Source organism: Oenanthe melanoleuca, chromosome 2 (genome assembly GCF_029582105.1).
Source record: "Oenanthe melanoleuca isolate GR-GAL-2019-014 chromosome 2, OMel1.0, whole genome shotgun sequence".
In the NCBI taxonomy this organism is placed as follows: Eukaryota; Metazoa; Chordata; class Aves; order Passeriformes; family Muscicapidae; genus Oenanthe; species Oenanthe melanoleuca.
The window spans coordinates 6,417,902-6,432,571 of NC_079335.1; the positions used below are offsets into that span (position 1 = coordinate 6,417,902).

The 14,670-nt window shown below is 55.4% G+C and overlaps 3 protein-coding genes across 4 annotated transcripts; all 3 read right to left on the reverse strand.

Moving 5' to 3' along the window:
• Positions 1–569: 569 nt before the first annotated feature.
• On the reverse strand, positions 570–3,708 carry LOC130248860 (uncharacterized). The gene is made up of 2 exons (XM_056482888.1): positions 3,511–3,708; positions 570–3,223 (listed from the first exon to the last, which is right to left on the reverse strand). Exons 1-2 carry the CDS (start codon positions 3,583–3,585, stop codon positions 1,376–1,378), a joined length of 1,923 nt encoding a protein of 640 aa, XP_056338863.1. The 5' UTR covers positions 3,586–3,708; the 3' UTR covers positions 570–1,375.
• A 2,082-nt stretch (positions 3,709–5,790) lies between these two features.
• Positions 5,791–9,068, reverse strand: LOC130250011 (uncharacterized). The gene is made up of 2 exons (XM_056485279.1): positions 8,745–9,068; positions 5,791–8,457 (listed from the first exon to the last, which is right to left on the reverse strand). Exons 1-2 carry the CDS (start codon positions 9,066–9,068, stop codon positions 6,544–6,546), a joined length of 2,238 nt encoding a protein of 745 aa, XP_056341254.1. The 3' UTR covers positions 5,791–6,543.
• A 1,953-nt stretch (positions 9,069–11,021) lies between these two features.
• LOC130250251 (uncharacterized) lies at positions 11,022–14,174 on the reverse strand. 2 transcript variants are annotated; one of them, XR_008839946.1, is made up of 3 exons: positions 13,977–14,174; positions 11,630–13,689; positions 11,023–11,553 (listed from the first exon to the last, which is right to left on the reverse strand). XR_008839946.1 is itself a non-coding variant. In XM_056485725.1 (2 exons), the coding sequence occupies exons 1-2, from the start codon at positions 14,049–14,051 to the stop codon at positions 11,776–11,778; spliced, it is 1,989 nt and encodes a 662-aa protein (XP_056341700.1). In that variant the 5' UTR covers positions 14,052–14,174; the 3' UTR covers positions 11,022–11,775. The 2 variants fall into 2 exon arrangements, 1 of the variants encoding a protein (XP_056341700.1); XM_056485725.1 differs by having other exon boundaries at positions 11,022–13,689.
• Between the last annotated feature and the right edge of the window lie 496 nt (positions 14,175–14,670).

The following is a 14,670-nucleotide window of genomic DNA, read 5'->3' on the forward strand; positions in this document are numbered from 1 at the left end:
ATACCTGTGCATGTATTTGTAAATTGTTATATATATGCTTTCATTTTTATTTACATGCATTTACACATAAGTTTATAAGTTTATATATCTTATAAATATGATAGTATTTTTCAGCAGTATTTTTATACTCTTTCAACTGAGTTACTTGCAATGTTTTCAGAAAAAAGAAAAACATAGAGAAATCTAAAAAAGAACCTACATATATTCAAGTACATGATTAGAATAGGAAGGTCACTGTAACTTTAAAAATCCATCTTAACTGTAAAGGGGAACTATAATCTGTAGTTCAGGTGTAGATCCGTAGAATGCAGAAATTGGATGATAGGAAAATTAAGCCTATTATTACTGGTACCAAAGAGACACAGGAAGATTGGACATATTTTAAGAAAGAAATTTTGAAAGCCCAAGGACAGATCGGCCCTATGTACCATCAGAGGCAAAAAACAATTTATAACGCAATCTGGACTCTTCTATAATGTATTTCTATAAAGATACTATTAAAAAGAGCAGGGGCAAAGAAAACCTTTCCATTTTGTTGGATGCAGAAGGAAATAGAGTCACAAAGGATGAGGAAGCGGCTAAAGATTTTATTGCTTTCTTGACCTAGGTTCTCAAACAAAGATAACTGTTAGAGCCTTGAAAAAGAAAACAGGGATGAGGAGCAGAAAAACACCATGAATCCTAGAGGAAGTTATTAGTAACCTACAAAGCCACTGAAACACTGACAAGTCTGTGGGGGTGGACAGGAATCCCCCAAGAGTGCTCAGGGAGCTGGCAGAAGAGCTTGCAAATCCAATCTCTGTCCTTTATGATCAGTCCTGGCCAGTCAGGATACCCCAGACGACTGAAGGTGCCGAATGCAGCAGTCATGCCCAAGAAGGAGGAAGAGCGGATCTGCAGGCCTGTGAGCCTGACCGTGGGACACTGCAGGGTTCTGGAGCAGATCATAATGAGGGGGATCACACAGCCCAGAGAGGACAGCTGACGGATCTAGCCCAACCAATGTGGGTGTAGGAAAGACAGGTCCTGTCTGAGCAACCTGACATCCTTTGAGGTGTGGATGACCCACATCAGGGCTGAGGGACAAGCTGTGCATGAACTCTCCCAGGACTTGAGCCAAGCCTGTGACCCCATCTTTACACAGCACAGTACTGAAAAAGCTATCAGCCCAGGGCTTGGCCAGGTGCACTCTTTGTTGGGCTCAGAACTGTCAGGACGGTCATGTCCAGAGACTGGCTGCGAATGGTGCTGCATCCAGTTGGTGTCCAGTCAGTAGTGGTGTCCCCTGTGCCCAGTCTGTCCTGCTGATGTGGCCAAGGGCATCGTGGGTACCTTCAGCAGTAAATTTGTGACACCACCAAGGTGGGTGGGAGTGTCAACATTCAGGAAAGTAGGACGGCTCTGCAGGGGAGATGTGGACAGTGGGCCTGTCAGTGGGGGACCAAGGAACACTGCATGTCGGGGGCTGGGCAGGCACAGGGCAAGCTCTTGGCATTGCCTCAGCCCCACAGGGATTTTCCTGGGCAAGGCTGGCCTGAGAACAGATAGCTTCCATGCATGCTGCATCGGCTTCCTCCATGGGATTTGCAGTCGAGACACAAGCCGACGCCTTTGCCTCTTCGGGTGGTGCCCTGAGGAGAGCCTCGCTGTGCCCCTCATCACAGGGATCACTGACCAGAGGAGAACCTGCTGGCTCCGCTTCTTCATCGTGCAGGGGGAGACACAGATCACTCTCTGGCTCACTGTCCCCCTCTCCTGCTGTGTCTCTGTCAGGGAGCTCTTCTTCCTCCCACTTTTCCAGTAACTGGTCTACACGAGTGTCCCAGCATGGCACGTCCTTGTTGTTAAAGAGAGACCACAGCTCTTCAAACAGGTCAGGAGGCACGAGCTGTGAGTGGTGTTCAGTCTCTCCTGCACAGTCTTTGCCCCAGCTGCAAATGCTGTGCGGCACCAAGGGGCTTTCTTGATCCACTGAGGAGAGGATGTCTTCCTCCAACTCCTCCAGCTCCTCTGCTGTGATATGCAGAAGGTGCTTTGAAGCCTCCTCAGTCTCCGTGCACGGCAGTTTGCCCTGGGCGCTTTGCTCTGCTGGCCGATGAGTTCCCTTCCTCTCAGAGGGGTCTCCAGATGAAGAGGAACCTGAGAAGCCTGAGGTTTCCTCGGGCTCTGTGATGGGGAAAAGCTCACTGGGCTCCTCCTCCCAGGGATCTCCGGCCAGGGCAGAAACTTCTGCCTCTGCCTTTTCCACTTTCAGTGGGGCCAGTGACACACTCTGGGAGTCTCTGTCTTCGTCTCCTGCAGCCTCTGTGTCTGCAAACTCTTCTTCCTCGCACTTCTCCGGGTCCTTTAGCAAAGTGTTCCCGACCCACGAGTTGTCAGAGGGAGAGCACAGCTCTGCAATCAGGCCAGGAGACATGAGCTCAGAGGAGTTTCCCGTCTCTCCTGTGGAGCCTTCGGTCAAGCCGGGAGTGCTGGGGAGCACTTGGGCCTTAGAATCCGCCTCCTGGCAGACACATGAGTGCTCCTGGGTGCCAGTGGACTTGATGGATGTATCTTCCCACAGGCACGGGGCACGGCCTCTAAGCAGGTCTCTGGACGTTTTGCCACCGTGCTCTCCCTGCACCTCAGAGAGCTCCTCCGTCTCGCTGTGCCCCAGGTGCTCCCAGGCAGGCTGGGTCCCTGTGTGCAGCGGCACAACACCTGCACCTCGCAGGGGGGGCAGGCGATGGCCCTGCCCTGCCACTGACCCTTGCCAGAGCCGTTCAGCTGAGCTGGGCGGGGAAGGTGTTACCTGGGCCCTGTCAGCAGCCAGAGAGCCCCATGGAGAAGGTGTCACAAGCTCTCGGCTGCGGCTGCTGACAGGGTCTGCAGACTGTGCTCTGAGTTTGGGAGAAGACGCCGAGGCTGCTGGGGCTGCTGGCAGAAGGGGCAGCTTGACCCTTGTCGAGGCTGATTTTGGCATTTCAGGCCTGAACCAGCATGGAGGTGTCACTGTCAGTGGAGGGCCGTGGAGAGGCGGCAAGTCTGACACGGACAATATTTGTGTCCGTGTGACGGTGCCACTGTGGGGCAGAGAATGCCCCCTCTCCAGGCTGGCCTCCTTTGTTCTCTGTCCTGTTGGTGTCCGTGAGGTGTCCTGTCTGGGAGCCAGTCTGTCCCCGTGGAGGGGCATGATGGTCACCAATGTGACATCCGCTGCTGCCTGCGGCAGCCTCTGGGTCACCTGTGGGAAGCAGGAGGAGGTCTGGGATGGAGGTGGCTGTGGGGACACGCTGTCCCTCCCTCGTGCTGGCAGGCCCAGGCCTGGCCCTAAAGCAGGTGCTGACCAGGGCAGCCAGGCTGGGCTGAGTTCCCAGCTCTGCTCATTGTCTCTGAGGCTTTCCTTCACCCAGGCCGCCCTGGCAACGGCTCCTCCCCAGAGCAAGGCCTGGTGCCAGGCCTGGCTGGCGGTCTCTGCCCCCAGCCCTCCCCCAGCTCCGTGCAGCCTCTCCCTCCATCCCCGTCCCTGACCTGTTGCCGCTTGGACAGCAGCGGCTGCCCCTCACGGGACTGGCAGTGGGCGTTCGCCTCCTGTCTCTTTGACATTTTGGCGGTGCTCTGACGAACACTGGCCAAAGGCACCCAAGAAAGCTGCTTCCTCTTGAGGAGCTGCTGCCTCGTGAGAGAGAGAGAGCTGCTGCCTCCTCAGAGAGCTGCTCTCCTGGGAGTGGCAATGCCAGGGGTTTGGCCCCACAAGAGCCCTCCGGGTCACCGCACGGGCCTGTGTCACAATGGCCTCCGGGCATGATGCCAGCGCGGGTCACAAAGGCCTGGTGGACACGGCCACCCCTCCTCATGGAGAGACATGGAAACACCCTTGGTCACAAAGGCATTTTATTTCGACATTTGCCCCTGGACTTTGCTTACGATTTTTCCTCTCCCGATGGCCCACTGCCTGTTTCTTCCCTAAACATGCCCAAAGAATCCCTGTGCTCTGCCAAAATGCTTTTCCCACCCAGCCCACCACATGCCCCATGCCCTGGTCCCACATCATGTAGAAAGATAATCAGGAAGGCAAAAGCTCTATTGGCACTTCATCTAGCCACTACTGTAAAGACAATTAAAAGTGTTTGTTTAAGAAGATTAAGAACAAAAGAGGGCCAAGGAAAACCTTCATTCTTTGTTGGATGCATGGTTGAATATAGTCACAAAGGAGGAAGAATAAGCTGAGGTACTGAGTGCCTTCTTTGCCTCACTCCTCAGTACTCAGACCAATTATGTGGAGGACAAGCAGGCCCTGAGCCAGCAGGGAAGGATGGGGAGCAGACCTGTATTGCAGAAGGAAATCTTTGGTGACCTGCAGAGCCACTGAGACACTGACAAGTCTGTGGGACGAGCGGGAGTCCTCTGGGTGTCCTCCCCCTCAGGGAGCTGCTGGAAGAGCTCGCTAAGCACCTCTCTCTCCTTTATTATCAGTCCCGGGCAATCGAGGAGGTCCCAAATGGCTGGAGGTGCCAAATGTGACATCCATGTGCAAGCAGGGCCGCAGGGAATATGCGAGGAACTCCAGGCCGGTCAGCCTGGCAAGGTTCTGGAGCAGATCATCATGAGTGGGTTCACATGGCTCAGAAAGGGCAGCTGAGGGATCAGGTCCAGCCAGTGTGGGTTTAGATAAGGCAGGTCCTGTCTGAGCAATGTGATTATTTTTGAGGCGTTCATGAGCGCCCCCAGGGCTTGGGGAAAAGCTGTGCATGGACTCTCCCAGGACTTGAGCAAAGCCTTTGACTCCACCTCCCACAGCACAGTACTGAAAAAGCCATCAGCCCAGGGCTTGGCCAGGTGCACTCTTTGTTGGGCTCAGAACTGTCAGGACGGTCATGTCCAGAGACTGGCTGCGAATGGTGCTGCATCCAGTTGGTGTCCAGTCAGTAGTGGTGTCCCCTGTGCCCAGTCTGTCCTGCTGATGTGGCCAAGGGCATCGTGGGTACCTTCAGCAGTAAATTTGTGACACCACCAAGGTGGGTGGGAGTGTCAACATTCAGGAAAGTAGGACGGCTCTGCAGGGGAGATGTGGACAGGTGGGATGGATAGTGCAAGTCTGAGTTCCACAAAGAGCTAAGACGGGTCCTGCCCTCATGTCCCAGCAAGGCCCTTGCAGTTCTCCAGGCTGTGTGTACCCATTGCAGAGAGCAGATGTGGGAAGAGATAAAGGAAATATTCTTGATTAAGAGAAGTTGTTTTACAAACTATAAAAGACACACAAATCAACCCTCACATCCATTCGTAAACACACTGGGGACAGAGTGGCAGGAAATTTGCCCAGCAGGAAAGGCTCTGGGGCTGGGGGCTGACAGTGGCCAAATGTGAGCCAGCATGTGCCCATGTGGGCGAGAAGGCCAGTGGCATCCTGGCCTCCTGTGTAGGAACCAGTGTGGCCAGCAGGACCAGGGCAGTGATTGTCCCTCTGTGCTGAGCACTGGGGAGCCAAACCTTGAGTGCTGTGTGCAGCCATGTGCCCCTGTTATGGCATGATTAGTGTAATATACCTCTGCACAAATTAGGGTGCCAACATATCCATCTACCAACATCACCAACAGGGATTTTATTTTATTTAAATGGGAGGCAGAGAGATAGGAAAGACTATAAAAGAAGAAGGTAAGAAGGAGAGGGGGAGACTGGAGGGAAGTGTGTAGCTGCCGAGGCTAGGGTGGTTCTAGCTTCGGGCTGCTACGGGTCCAGATAGCTCCAAGGGCTCCTGAGGCAGAGGGTCAGCTACACAGCTACTAGGAAAGACTCCGAGACAATGCCATAGAAGTTCTGAAGGTAGCTTTATTTTTTTGAAGGGTTCTACCAGCAAAATCCAATTACGTAGCATAGTAAGGGGTCTTTCTAGATTTCAGGGGGATTGAATTTCTAACCAGTAAAATTGTAAGTTAAAAACTATCCAATTACTTGAAGATTCTCAGTGAGAAAAGACCAATCATCTAGTAAAGTAAAAGACCAATAGAAATCCTAAAATATAACAGGGGTTTTTGTAGGGGTTGGGGGGCGGGCATCACTCATGAAAGGTTTCATTGTCTCAGTGCAGAAGATGCCAGGGGCCCTTTTCAGGGACAGCTGTATCATCCACAGAAGTGCACAAAGGAAGTGGAGAAATCAAGCAGAGGAGAGACACCATGCAAGCTCCAGCAGCGACTTGTCGGTCCTTGGTCACAATGTGCTTCTTGACGGTGAAGAGGCCTAGTGGTTCTTGTGGAGGCAGAGATGGGGGCCTCAGATTCTTCCTGGGTTAGCCCTTACCTTTTCTCCAGTCCATGTTGTGGGGATCCAGGGATGCCTTTTCTTAAATGACATACGAAAGGAGGATGCGTGTGCCTTCCTTTGCCTGCAATGCAGAGGTCCACAGAGGATTTCTCACCTCCTAACGCGGACGCTGTCGGTTGATCCATCCAACCATGCGTCAGTGCACCCGCTACAAGCCTCCTGTTTCTTTAACTCTGGGAGCTTGATAGCATGAGGGTGAGCAGCCATCTCTTGAGATCTGCCTGGTGCCAGCAGCCGGGCTCACTCCTCTGGTTGTCCCCTGAGGCAGCTGAAGGAGAAAAGCCGCCTCAGTGCCCGCCGGGCCCCCCTGACGATGGAGCGCCATCGCCGTGGGGCCGGGGGCTGTGGGACAGTGGGCCTGTCAGTGGGGGACCAAGGAACACTGCATGTCGGGGGCTGGGCAGGCACAGGGCAAGCTCTTGGCATTGCCTCAGCCCCACAGGGATTTTCCTGGGCAAGGCTGGCCTGAGAACAGATAGCTTCCATGCATGCTGCATCGGCTTCCTCCATGGGATTTGCAGTCGAGACACAAGCCGACGCCTTTGCCTCTTCGGGTGGTGCCCTGAGGAGAGCCTCGCTGTGCCCCTCATCATAGGGATCACTGACCAGAGGAGAACCTGCTGGCTCCGCTTCTTCATCGTGCAGGGGGAGACACAGATCACTCTCTGGCTCACTGTCCCCCTCTCCTGCTGTGTCTCTGTCAGGGAGCTCTTCTTCCTCCCACTTTTCCAGTAACTGGTCTACACGAGTGTCCCAGCATGGCACGTCCTTGTTGTTAAAGAGAGACCACAGCTCTTCAAACAGGTCAGGAGGCACGAGCTGTGAGTGGTGTTCAGTCTCTCCTGCACAGTCTTTGCCCCAGCTGCAAATGCTGTGCGGCACCAAGGGGCTTTCTTGATCCACTGAGGAGAGGATGTCTTCCTCCAACTCCTCCAGCTCCTCTGCTGTGATATGCAGAAGGTGCTTTGAAGCCTCCTCAGTCTCCGTGCACGGCAGTTTGCCCTGGGCGCTTTGCTCTGCTGGCCGATGAGTTCCCTTCCTCTCAGAGGGGTCTCCAGATGAAGAGGAACCTGAGAAGCCTGAGGTTTCCTCGGGCTCTGTGATGGGGAAAAGCTCACTGGGCTCCTCCTCCCAGGGATCTCCGGCCAGGGCAGAAACTTCTGCCTCTGCCTTTTCCACTTTCAGTGGGGCCAGTGACACACTCTGGGAGTCTCTGTCTTCGTCTCCTGCAGCCTCTGTGTCTGCAAACTCTTCTTCCTCGCACTTCTCCGGGTCCTTTAGCAAAGTGTTCCCGACCCACGAGTTGTCAGAGGGAGAGCACAGCTCTGCAATCAGGCCAGGAGACATGAGCTCAGAGGAGTTTCCCGTCTCTCCTGTGGAGCCTTCGGTCAAGCCGGGAGTGCTGGGGAGCACTTGGGCCTTAGAATCCGCCTCCTGGCAGACACATGAGTGCTCCTGGGTGCCAGTGGACTTGATGGATGTATCTTCCCACAGGCACGGGGCACGGCCTCTAAGCAGGTCTCTGGACGTTTTGCCACCGTGCTCTCCCTGCACCTCAGAGAGCTCCTCCGTCTCGCTGTGCCCCAGGTGCTCCCAGGCAGGCTGGGTCCCTGTGTGCAGCGGCACAACACCTGCACCTCGCAGGGGGGGCAGGCGATGGCCCTGCCCTGCCACTGACCCTTGCCAGAGCCGTTCAGCTGAGCTGGGCGGGGAAGGTGTTACCTGGGCCCTGTCAGCAGCCAGAGAGCCCCATGGAGAAGGTGTCACAAGCTCTCGGCTGCGGCTGCTGACAGGGTCTGCAGACTGTGCTCTGAGTTTGGGAGAAGACGCCGAGGCTGCTGGGGCTGCTGGCAGAAGGGGCAGCTTGACCCTTGTCGAGGCTGATTTTGGCATTTCAGGCCTGAACCAGCATGGAGGTGTCACTGTCAGTGGAGGGCCGTGGAGAGGCGGCAAGTCTGACACGGACAATATTTGTGTCCGTGTGACGGTGCCACTGTGGGGCAGAGAATGCCCCCTCTCCAGGCTGGCCTCCTTTGTTCTCTGTCCTGTTGGTGTCCGTGAGGTGCCCTGTCTGGGAGCCAGTCTGTCCCCGTGGAGGGGCATGATGGTCACCAACGTGACATCCGCTGCTGCCTGCGGCAGCCTCTGGGGCACCTGTGGGAAGCAGGAGGAGGTCTGGGATGGAGGTGGCTGTGGGGACACGCTGTCCCTCCCTCGTGCTGGCAGGCCCAGGCCTGGCCCTAAAGCAGGTGCTGACCAGGGCAGCCAGGCTGGGCTGAGTTCCCAGCTCTGCTCATTGTCTCTGAGGCTTTCCTTCACCCAGGCCGCCCTGGCAACGGCTCCTCCCCAGAGCAAGGCCTGGTGCCAGGCCTGGCTGGCGGTCTCTGCCCCCAGCCCTCCCCCAGCTCCGTGCAGCCTCTCCCTCCATCCCCGTCCCTGACCTGTTGCCGCTTGGACAGCAGCGGCTGCCCCTCACGGGACTGGCAGTGGGCGTTCGCCTCCTGTCTCTTTGACATTTTGGCGGTGCTCTGACGAACACTGGCCAAAGGCACCCAAGAAAGCTGCTTCCTCTTGAGGAGCTGCTGCCTCGTGAGAGAGAGAGCTGCCGCCTCCTCAGAGAGCTGCTCTCCTGGGAGTGGCAATGCCAGGGGTTTGGCCCCACAAGAGCCCTCCGGGTCACCGCACGGGCCTGTGTCACAATGGCCTCCGGGCATGATGCCAGCGCGGGTCACAAAGGCCTGGTGGGCACGGCCACCCCTCCTCATGGAGAGACATGGAAACACCCTTGGTCACAAAGGCATTTTATTTCGACATTTGCCCCTTGACTTTGCTTACAATTTTTCCTCTCCCGATGGCCCACTGCCTGTTTCTTCCCTAAACATGCCCAAAGAATCCCTGTGCTCTGCCAAAATGCTTTTCCCACCCAGCCCACCACATGCCCCATGCCCTGGTCCCACATCATGTAGAAAGATAATCAGGAAGGCAAAAGCTCTATTGGCACTTCATCTAGCCACTACTGTAAAGACAATTAAAAGTGTTTGTTTAAGAAGATTAAGAACAAAAGAGGGCCAAGGAAAACCTTCATTCTTTGTTGGATGCATGGTTGAATATGGTCACAAAGGAGGAAGAATAAGCTGAGGTACTGAGTGCCTTCTTTGCCTCACTCCTCAGTACTCAGACCAATTATGTGGAGGACAAGCAGGCCCTGAGCCAGCAGGGAAGGATGGGGAGCAGACCTGTATTGCAGAAGGAAATCTTTGGTGACCTGCAGAGCCACTGAGACACTGACAAGTCTGTGGGACGAGCGGGAGTCCTCTGGGTGTCCTCCCCCTCAGGGAGCTGCTGGAAGAGCTCGCTAAGCACCTCTCTCTCCTTTATTATCAGTCCCGGGCAATCGAGGAGGTCCCAAATGGCTGGAGGTGCCAAATGTGACATCCATGTGCAAGCAGGGCCGCAGGGAATATGCGAGGAACTCCAGGCCGGTCAGCCTGGCAAGGTTCTGGAGCAGATCATCATGAGTGGGTTCACATGGCTCAGAAAGGGCAGCTGAGGGATCAGGTCCAGCCAGTGTGGGTTTAGATAAGGCAGGTCCTGTCTGAGCAATGTGATTATTTTTGAGGCGTTCATGAGCGCCCCCAGGGCTTGGGGAAAAGCTGTGCATGGACTCTCCCAGGACTCGAGCAAAGCCTTTGACTCCACCTCCCACAGCACAATACTGAAAAAGCTATCAGCCCAGGGCTTGGCCAGGTGCACTCTTTGTTGGGCTCAGAACTGTCAGGACGGTCATGTCCAGAGACTGGCTGCGAATGGTGCTGCATCCAGTTGGTGTCCAGTCAGTAGTGGTGTCCCCTGTGCCCAGTCTGTCCTGCTGATGTGGCCAAGGGCATCGTGGGTACCTTCAGCAGTAAATTTGTGACACCACCAAGGTGGGTGGGAGTGTCAACATTCAGGAAAGTAGGACGGCTCTGTAGGGTAGATGTGGACAGGTGGGATGGATAGTGCAAGTCTGAGTTCCACAAAGAGCTAAGACGGGTCCTGCCCTCATGTCCCAGCAAGGCCCTTGCAGTTCTCCAGGCTGTGTGTACCCATTGCAGAGAGCAGATGTGGGAAGAGATAAAGGAAATATTCTTGATTAAGAGAAGTTGTTTTACAAACTATAAAAGACACACAAATCAACCCTCACATCCATTCGTAAACACACTGGGGACAGAGTGGCAGGAAATTTGCCCAGCAGGAAAGGCTCTGGGGCTGGTGGCTGACAGTGGCCAAATGTGAGCCAGCATGTGCCCATGTGGGCGAGAAGGCCAGTGGCATCCTGGCCTCCTGTGTAGGAACCAGTGTGGCCAGCAGGACCAGGGCAGTGATTGTCCCTCTGTGCTGAGCACTGGGGAGCCAAACCTTGAGTGCTGTGTGCAGCCATGTGCCCCTGTTATGGCATGATTAGTGTAATATACCTCTGCACAAATTAGGGTGCCAACATATCCATCTACCAACATCACCAACAGGGATTTTATTTTATTTAAATGGGAGGCAGAGAGATAGGAAAGACTATAAAAGAAGAAGGTAAGAAGGAGAGGGGGAGACTGGAGGGAAGTGTGTAGCTGCCGAGGCTAGGGTGGTTCTAGCTTCGGGCTGCTACGGGTCCAGATAGCTCCAAGGGCTCCTGAGGCAGAGGGTCAGCTACACAGCTACTAGGAAAGACTCCGAGACAATGCCATAGAAGTTCTGAAGGTAGCTTTATTTTTTTGAAGGGTTCTACCAGCAAAATCCAATTACGTAGCATAGTAAGGGGTCTTTCTAGATTTCAGGGGGATTGAATTTCTAACCAGTAAAATTGTAAGTTAAAAACTATCCAATTACTTGAAGATTCTCAGTGAGAAAAGACCAATCATCTAGTAAAGTAAAAGACCAATAGAAATCCTAAAATATAACAGGGGTTTTTGTAGGGGTTGGGGGGCGGGCATCACTCATGAAAGGTTTCATTGTCTCAGTGCAGAAGATGCCAGGGGCCCTTTTCAGGGACAGCTGTATCATCCACAGAAGTGCACAAAGGAAGTGGAGAAATCAAGCAGAGGAGAGACACCATGCAAGCTCCAGCAGCGACTTGTCGGTCCTTGGTCACAATGTGCTTCTTGACGGTGAAGAGGCCTAGTGGTTCTTGTGGAGGCAGAGATGGGGGCCTCAGATTCTTCCTGGGTTAGCCCTTACCTTTTCTCCAGTCCATGTTGTGGGGATCCAGGGATGCCTTTTCTTAAATGACATACGAAAGGAGGATGCGTGTGCCTTCCTTTGCCTGCAATGCAGAGGTCCACAGAGGATTTCTCACCTCCTAACGCGGATGCTGTCGGTTGATCCATCCAACCATGCGTCAGTGCACCCGCTACAAGCCTCCTGTTTCTTTAACTCTGGGAGCTTGATAGCATGAGGGTGAGCAGCCATCTCTTGAGATCTGCCTGGTGCCAGCAGCCGGGCTCACTCCTCTGGTTGTCCCCTGAGGCAGCTGAAGGAGAAAAGCCGCCTCAGTGCCCGCCGGGCCCCCCTGACGATGGAGCGCCATCGCCGTGGGGCCGGGGGCTGTGGGACAGTGGGCCTGTCAGTGGGGGACCAAGGAACACTGCATGTCGGGGGCTGGGCAGGCACAGGGCAAGCTCTTGGCATTGCCTCAGCCCCACAGGGATTTTCCTGGGCAAGGCTGGCCTGAGAACAGATAGCTTCCATGCATGCTGCATCGGCTTCCTCCATGGGATTTGCAGTCGAGACACAAGCCGACGCCTTTGCCTCTTCGGGTGGTGCCCTGAGGAGAGCCTCGCTGTGCCCCTCATCACAGGGATCACTGACCAGAGGAGAACCTGCTGGCTCCGCTTCTTCATCGTGCAGGGGGAGACACAGATCACTCTCTGGCTCACTGTCCCCCTCTCCTGCTGTGTCTCTGTCAGGGAGCTCTTCTTCCTCCCACTTTTCCAGTAACTGGTCTACACGAGTGTCCCAGCATGGCACGTCCTTGTTGTTAAAGAGAGACCACAGCTCTTCAAACAGGTCAGGAGGCACGAGCTGTGAGTGGTGTTCAGTCTCTCCTGCACAGTCTTTGCCCCAGCTGCAAATGCTGTGCGGCACCAAGGGGCTTTCTTGATCCACTGAGGAGAGGATGTCTTCCTCCAACTCCTCCAGCTCCTCTGCTGTGATATGCAGAAGGTGCTTTGAAGCCTCCTCAGTCTCCGTGCACGGCAGTTTGCCCTGGGCGCTTTGCTCTGCTGGCCGATGAGTTCCCTTCCTCTCAGAGGGGTCTCCAGATGAAGAGGAACCTGAGAAGCCTGAGGTTTCCTCGGGCTCTGTGATGGGGAAAAGCTCACTGGGCTCCTCCTCCCAGGGATCTCCGGCCAGGGCAGAAACTTCTGCCTCTGCCTTTTCCACTTTCAGTGGGGCCAGTGACACACCCTGGGAGTCTCTGTCTTCGTCTCCTGCAGCCTCTGTGTCTGCAAACTCTTCTTCCTCGCACTTCTCCGGGTCCTTTAGCAAAGTGTTCCCGACCCACGAGTTGTCAGAGGGAGAGCACAGCTCTGCAATCAGGCCAGGAGACATGAGCTCAGAGGAGTTTCCCGTCTCTCCTGTGGAGCCTTCGGTCAAGCCGGGAGTGCTGGGGAGCACTTGGGCCTTAGAATCCGCCTCCTGGCAGACACATGAGTGCTCCTGGGTGCCAGTGGACTTGATGGATGTATCTTCCCACAGGCACGGGGCACGGCCTCTAAGCAGGTCTCTGGACGTTTTGCCACCGTGCTCTCCCTGCACCTCAGAGAGCTCCTCCGTCTCGCTGTGCCCCAGGTGCTCCCAGGCAGGCTGGGTCCCTGTGTGCAGCGGCACAACACCTGCACCTCGCAGGGGGGGCAGGCGATGGCCCTGCCCTGCCACTGACCCTTGCCAGAGCCGTTCAGCTGAGCTGGGCGGGGAAGGTGTTACCTGGGCCCTGTCAGCAGCCAGAGAGCCCCATGGAGAAGGTGTCACAAGCTCTCGGCTGCGGCTGCTGACAGGGTCTGCAGACTGTGCTCTGAGTTTGGGAGAAGACGCCGAGGCTGCTGGGGCTGCTGGCAGAAGGGGCAGCTTGACCCTTGTCGAGGCTGATTTTGGCATTTCAGGCCTGAACCAGCATGGAGGTGTCACTGTCAGTGGAGGGCCGTGGAGAGGCGGCAAGTCTGACACGGACAATATTTGTGTCCGTGTGACGGTGCCACTGTGGGGCAGAGAATGCCCCCTCTCCAGGCTGGCCTCCTTTGTTCTCTGTCCTGTTGGTGTCCGTGAGGTGCCCTGTCTGGGAGCCAGTCTGTCCCCGTGGAGGGGCATGATGGTCACCAACGTGACATCCGCTGCTGCCTGCGGCAGCCTCTGGGGCACCTGTGGGAAGCAGGAGGAGGTCTGGGATGGAGGTGGCTGTGGGGACACGCTGTCCCTCCCTCGTGCTGGCAGGCCCAGGCCTGGCCCTAAAGCAGGTGCTGACCAGGGCAGCCAGGCTGGGCTGAGTTCCCAGCTCTGCTCATTGTCTCTGAGGCTTTCCTTCACCCAGGCCGCCCTGGCAACGGCTCCTCCCCAGAGCAAGGCCTGGTGCCAGGCCTGGCTGGCGGTCTCTGCCCCCAGCCCTCCCCCAGCTCCGTGCAGCCTCTCCCTCCATCCCCGTCCCTGACCTGTTGCCGCTTGGACAGCAGCGGCTGCCCCTCACGGGACTGGCAGTGGGCGTTCGCCTCCTGTCTCTTTGACATTTTGGCGGTGCTCTGACGAACACTGGCCAAAGGCACCCAAGAAAGCTGCTTCCTCTTGAGGAGCTGCTGCCTCGTGAGAGAGAGAGAGCTGCTGCCTCCTCAGAGAGCTGCTCTCCTGGGAGTGGCAATGCCAGGGGTTTGGCCCCACAAGAGCCCTCCGGGTCACCGCACGGGCCTGTGTCACAATGGCCTCCGGGCATGATGCCAGCGCGGGTCACAAAGGCCTGGTGGGCACGGCCACCCCTCCTCATGGAGAGACATGGAAACACCCTTGGTCACAAAGGCATTTTATTTCGACATTTGCCCCTTGACTTTGCTTACAATTTTTCCTCTCCCGATGGCCCACTGCCTGTTTCTTCCCTAAACATGCCCAAAGAATCCCTGTGCTCTGCCAAAATGCTTTTCCCACCCAGCCCACCACATGCCCCATGCCCTGGTCCCACATCATGTAGAAAGATAATCAGGAAGGCAAAAGCTCTATTGGCACTTCATCTAGCCACTACTGTAAAGACAATTAAAAGTGTTTGTTTAAGAAGATTAAGAACAAAAGAGGGCCAAGGAAAACCTTCATTCTTTGTTGGATGCATGGTTGAATATGGTCACAAAGGAGGAAGAATAA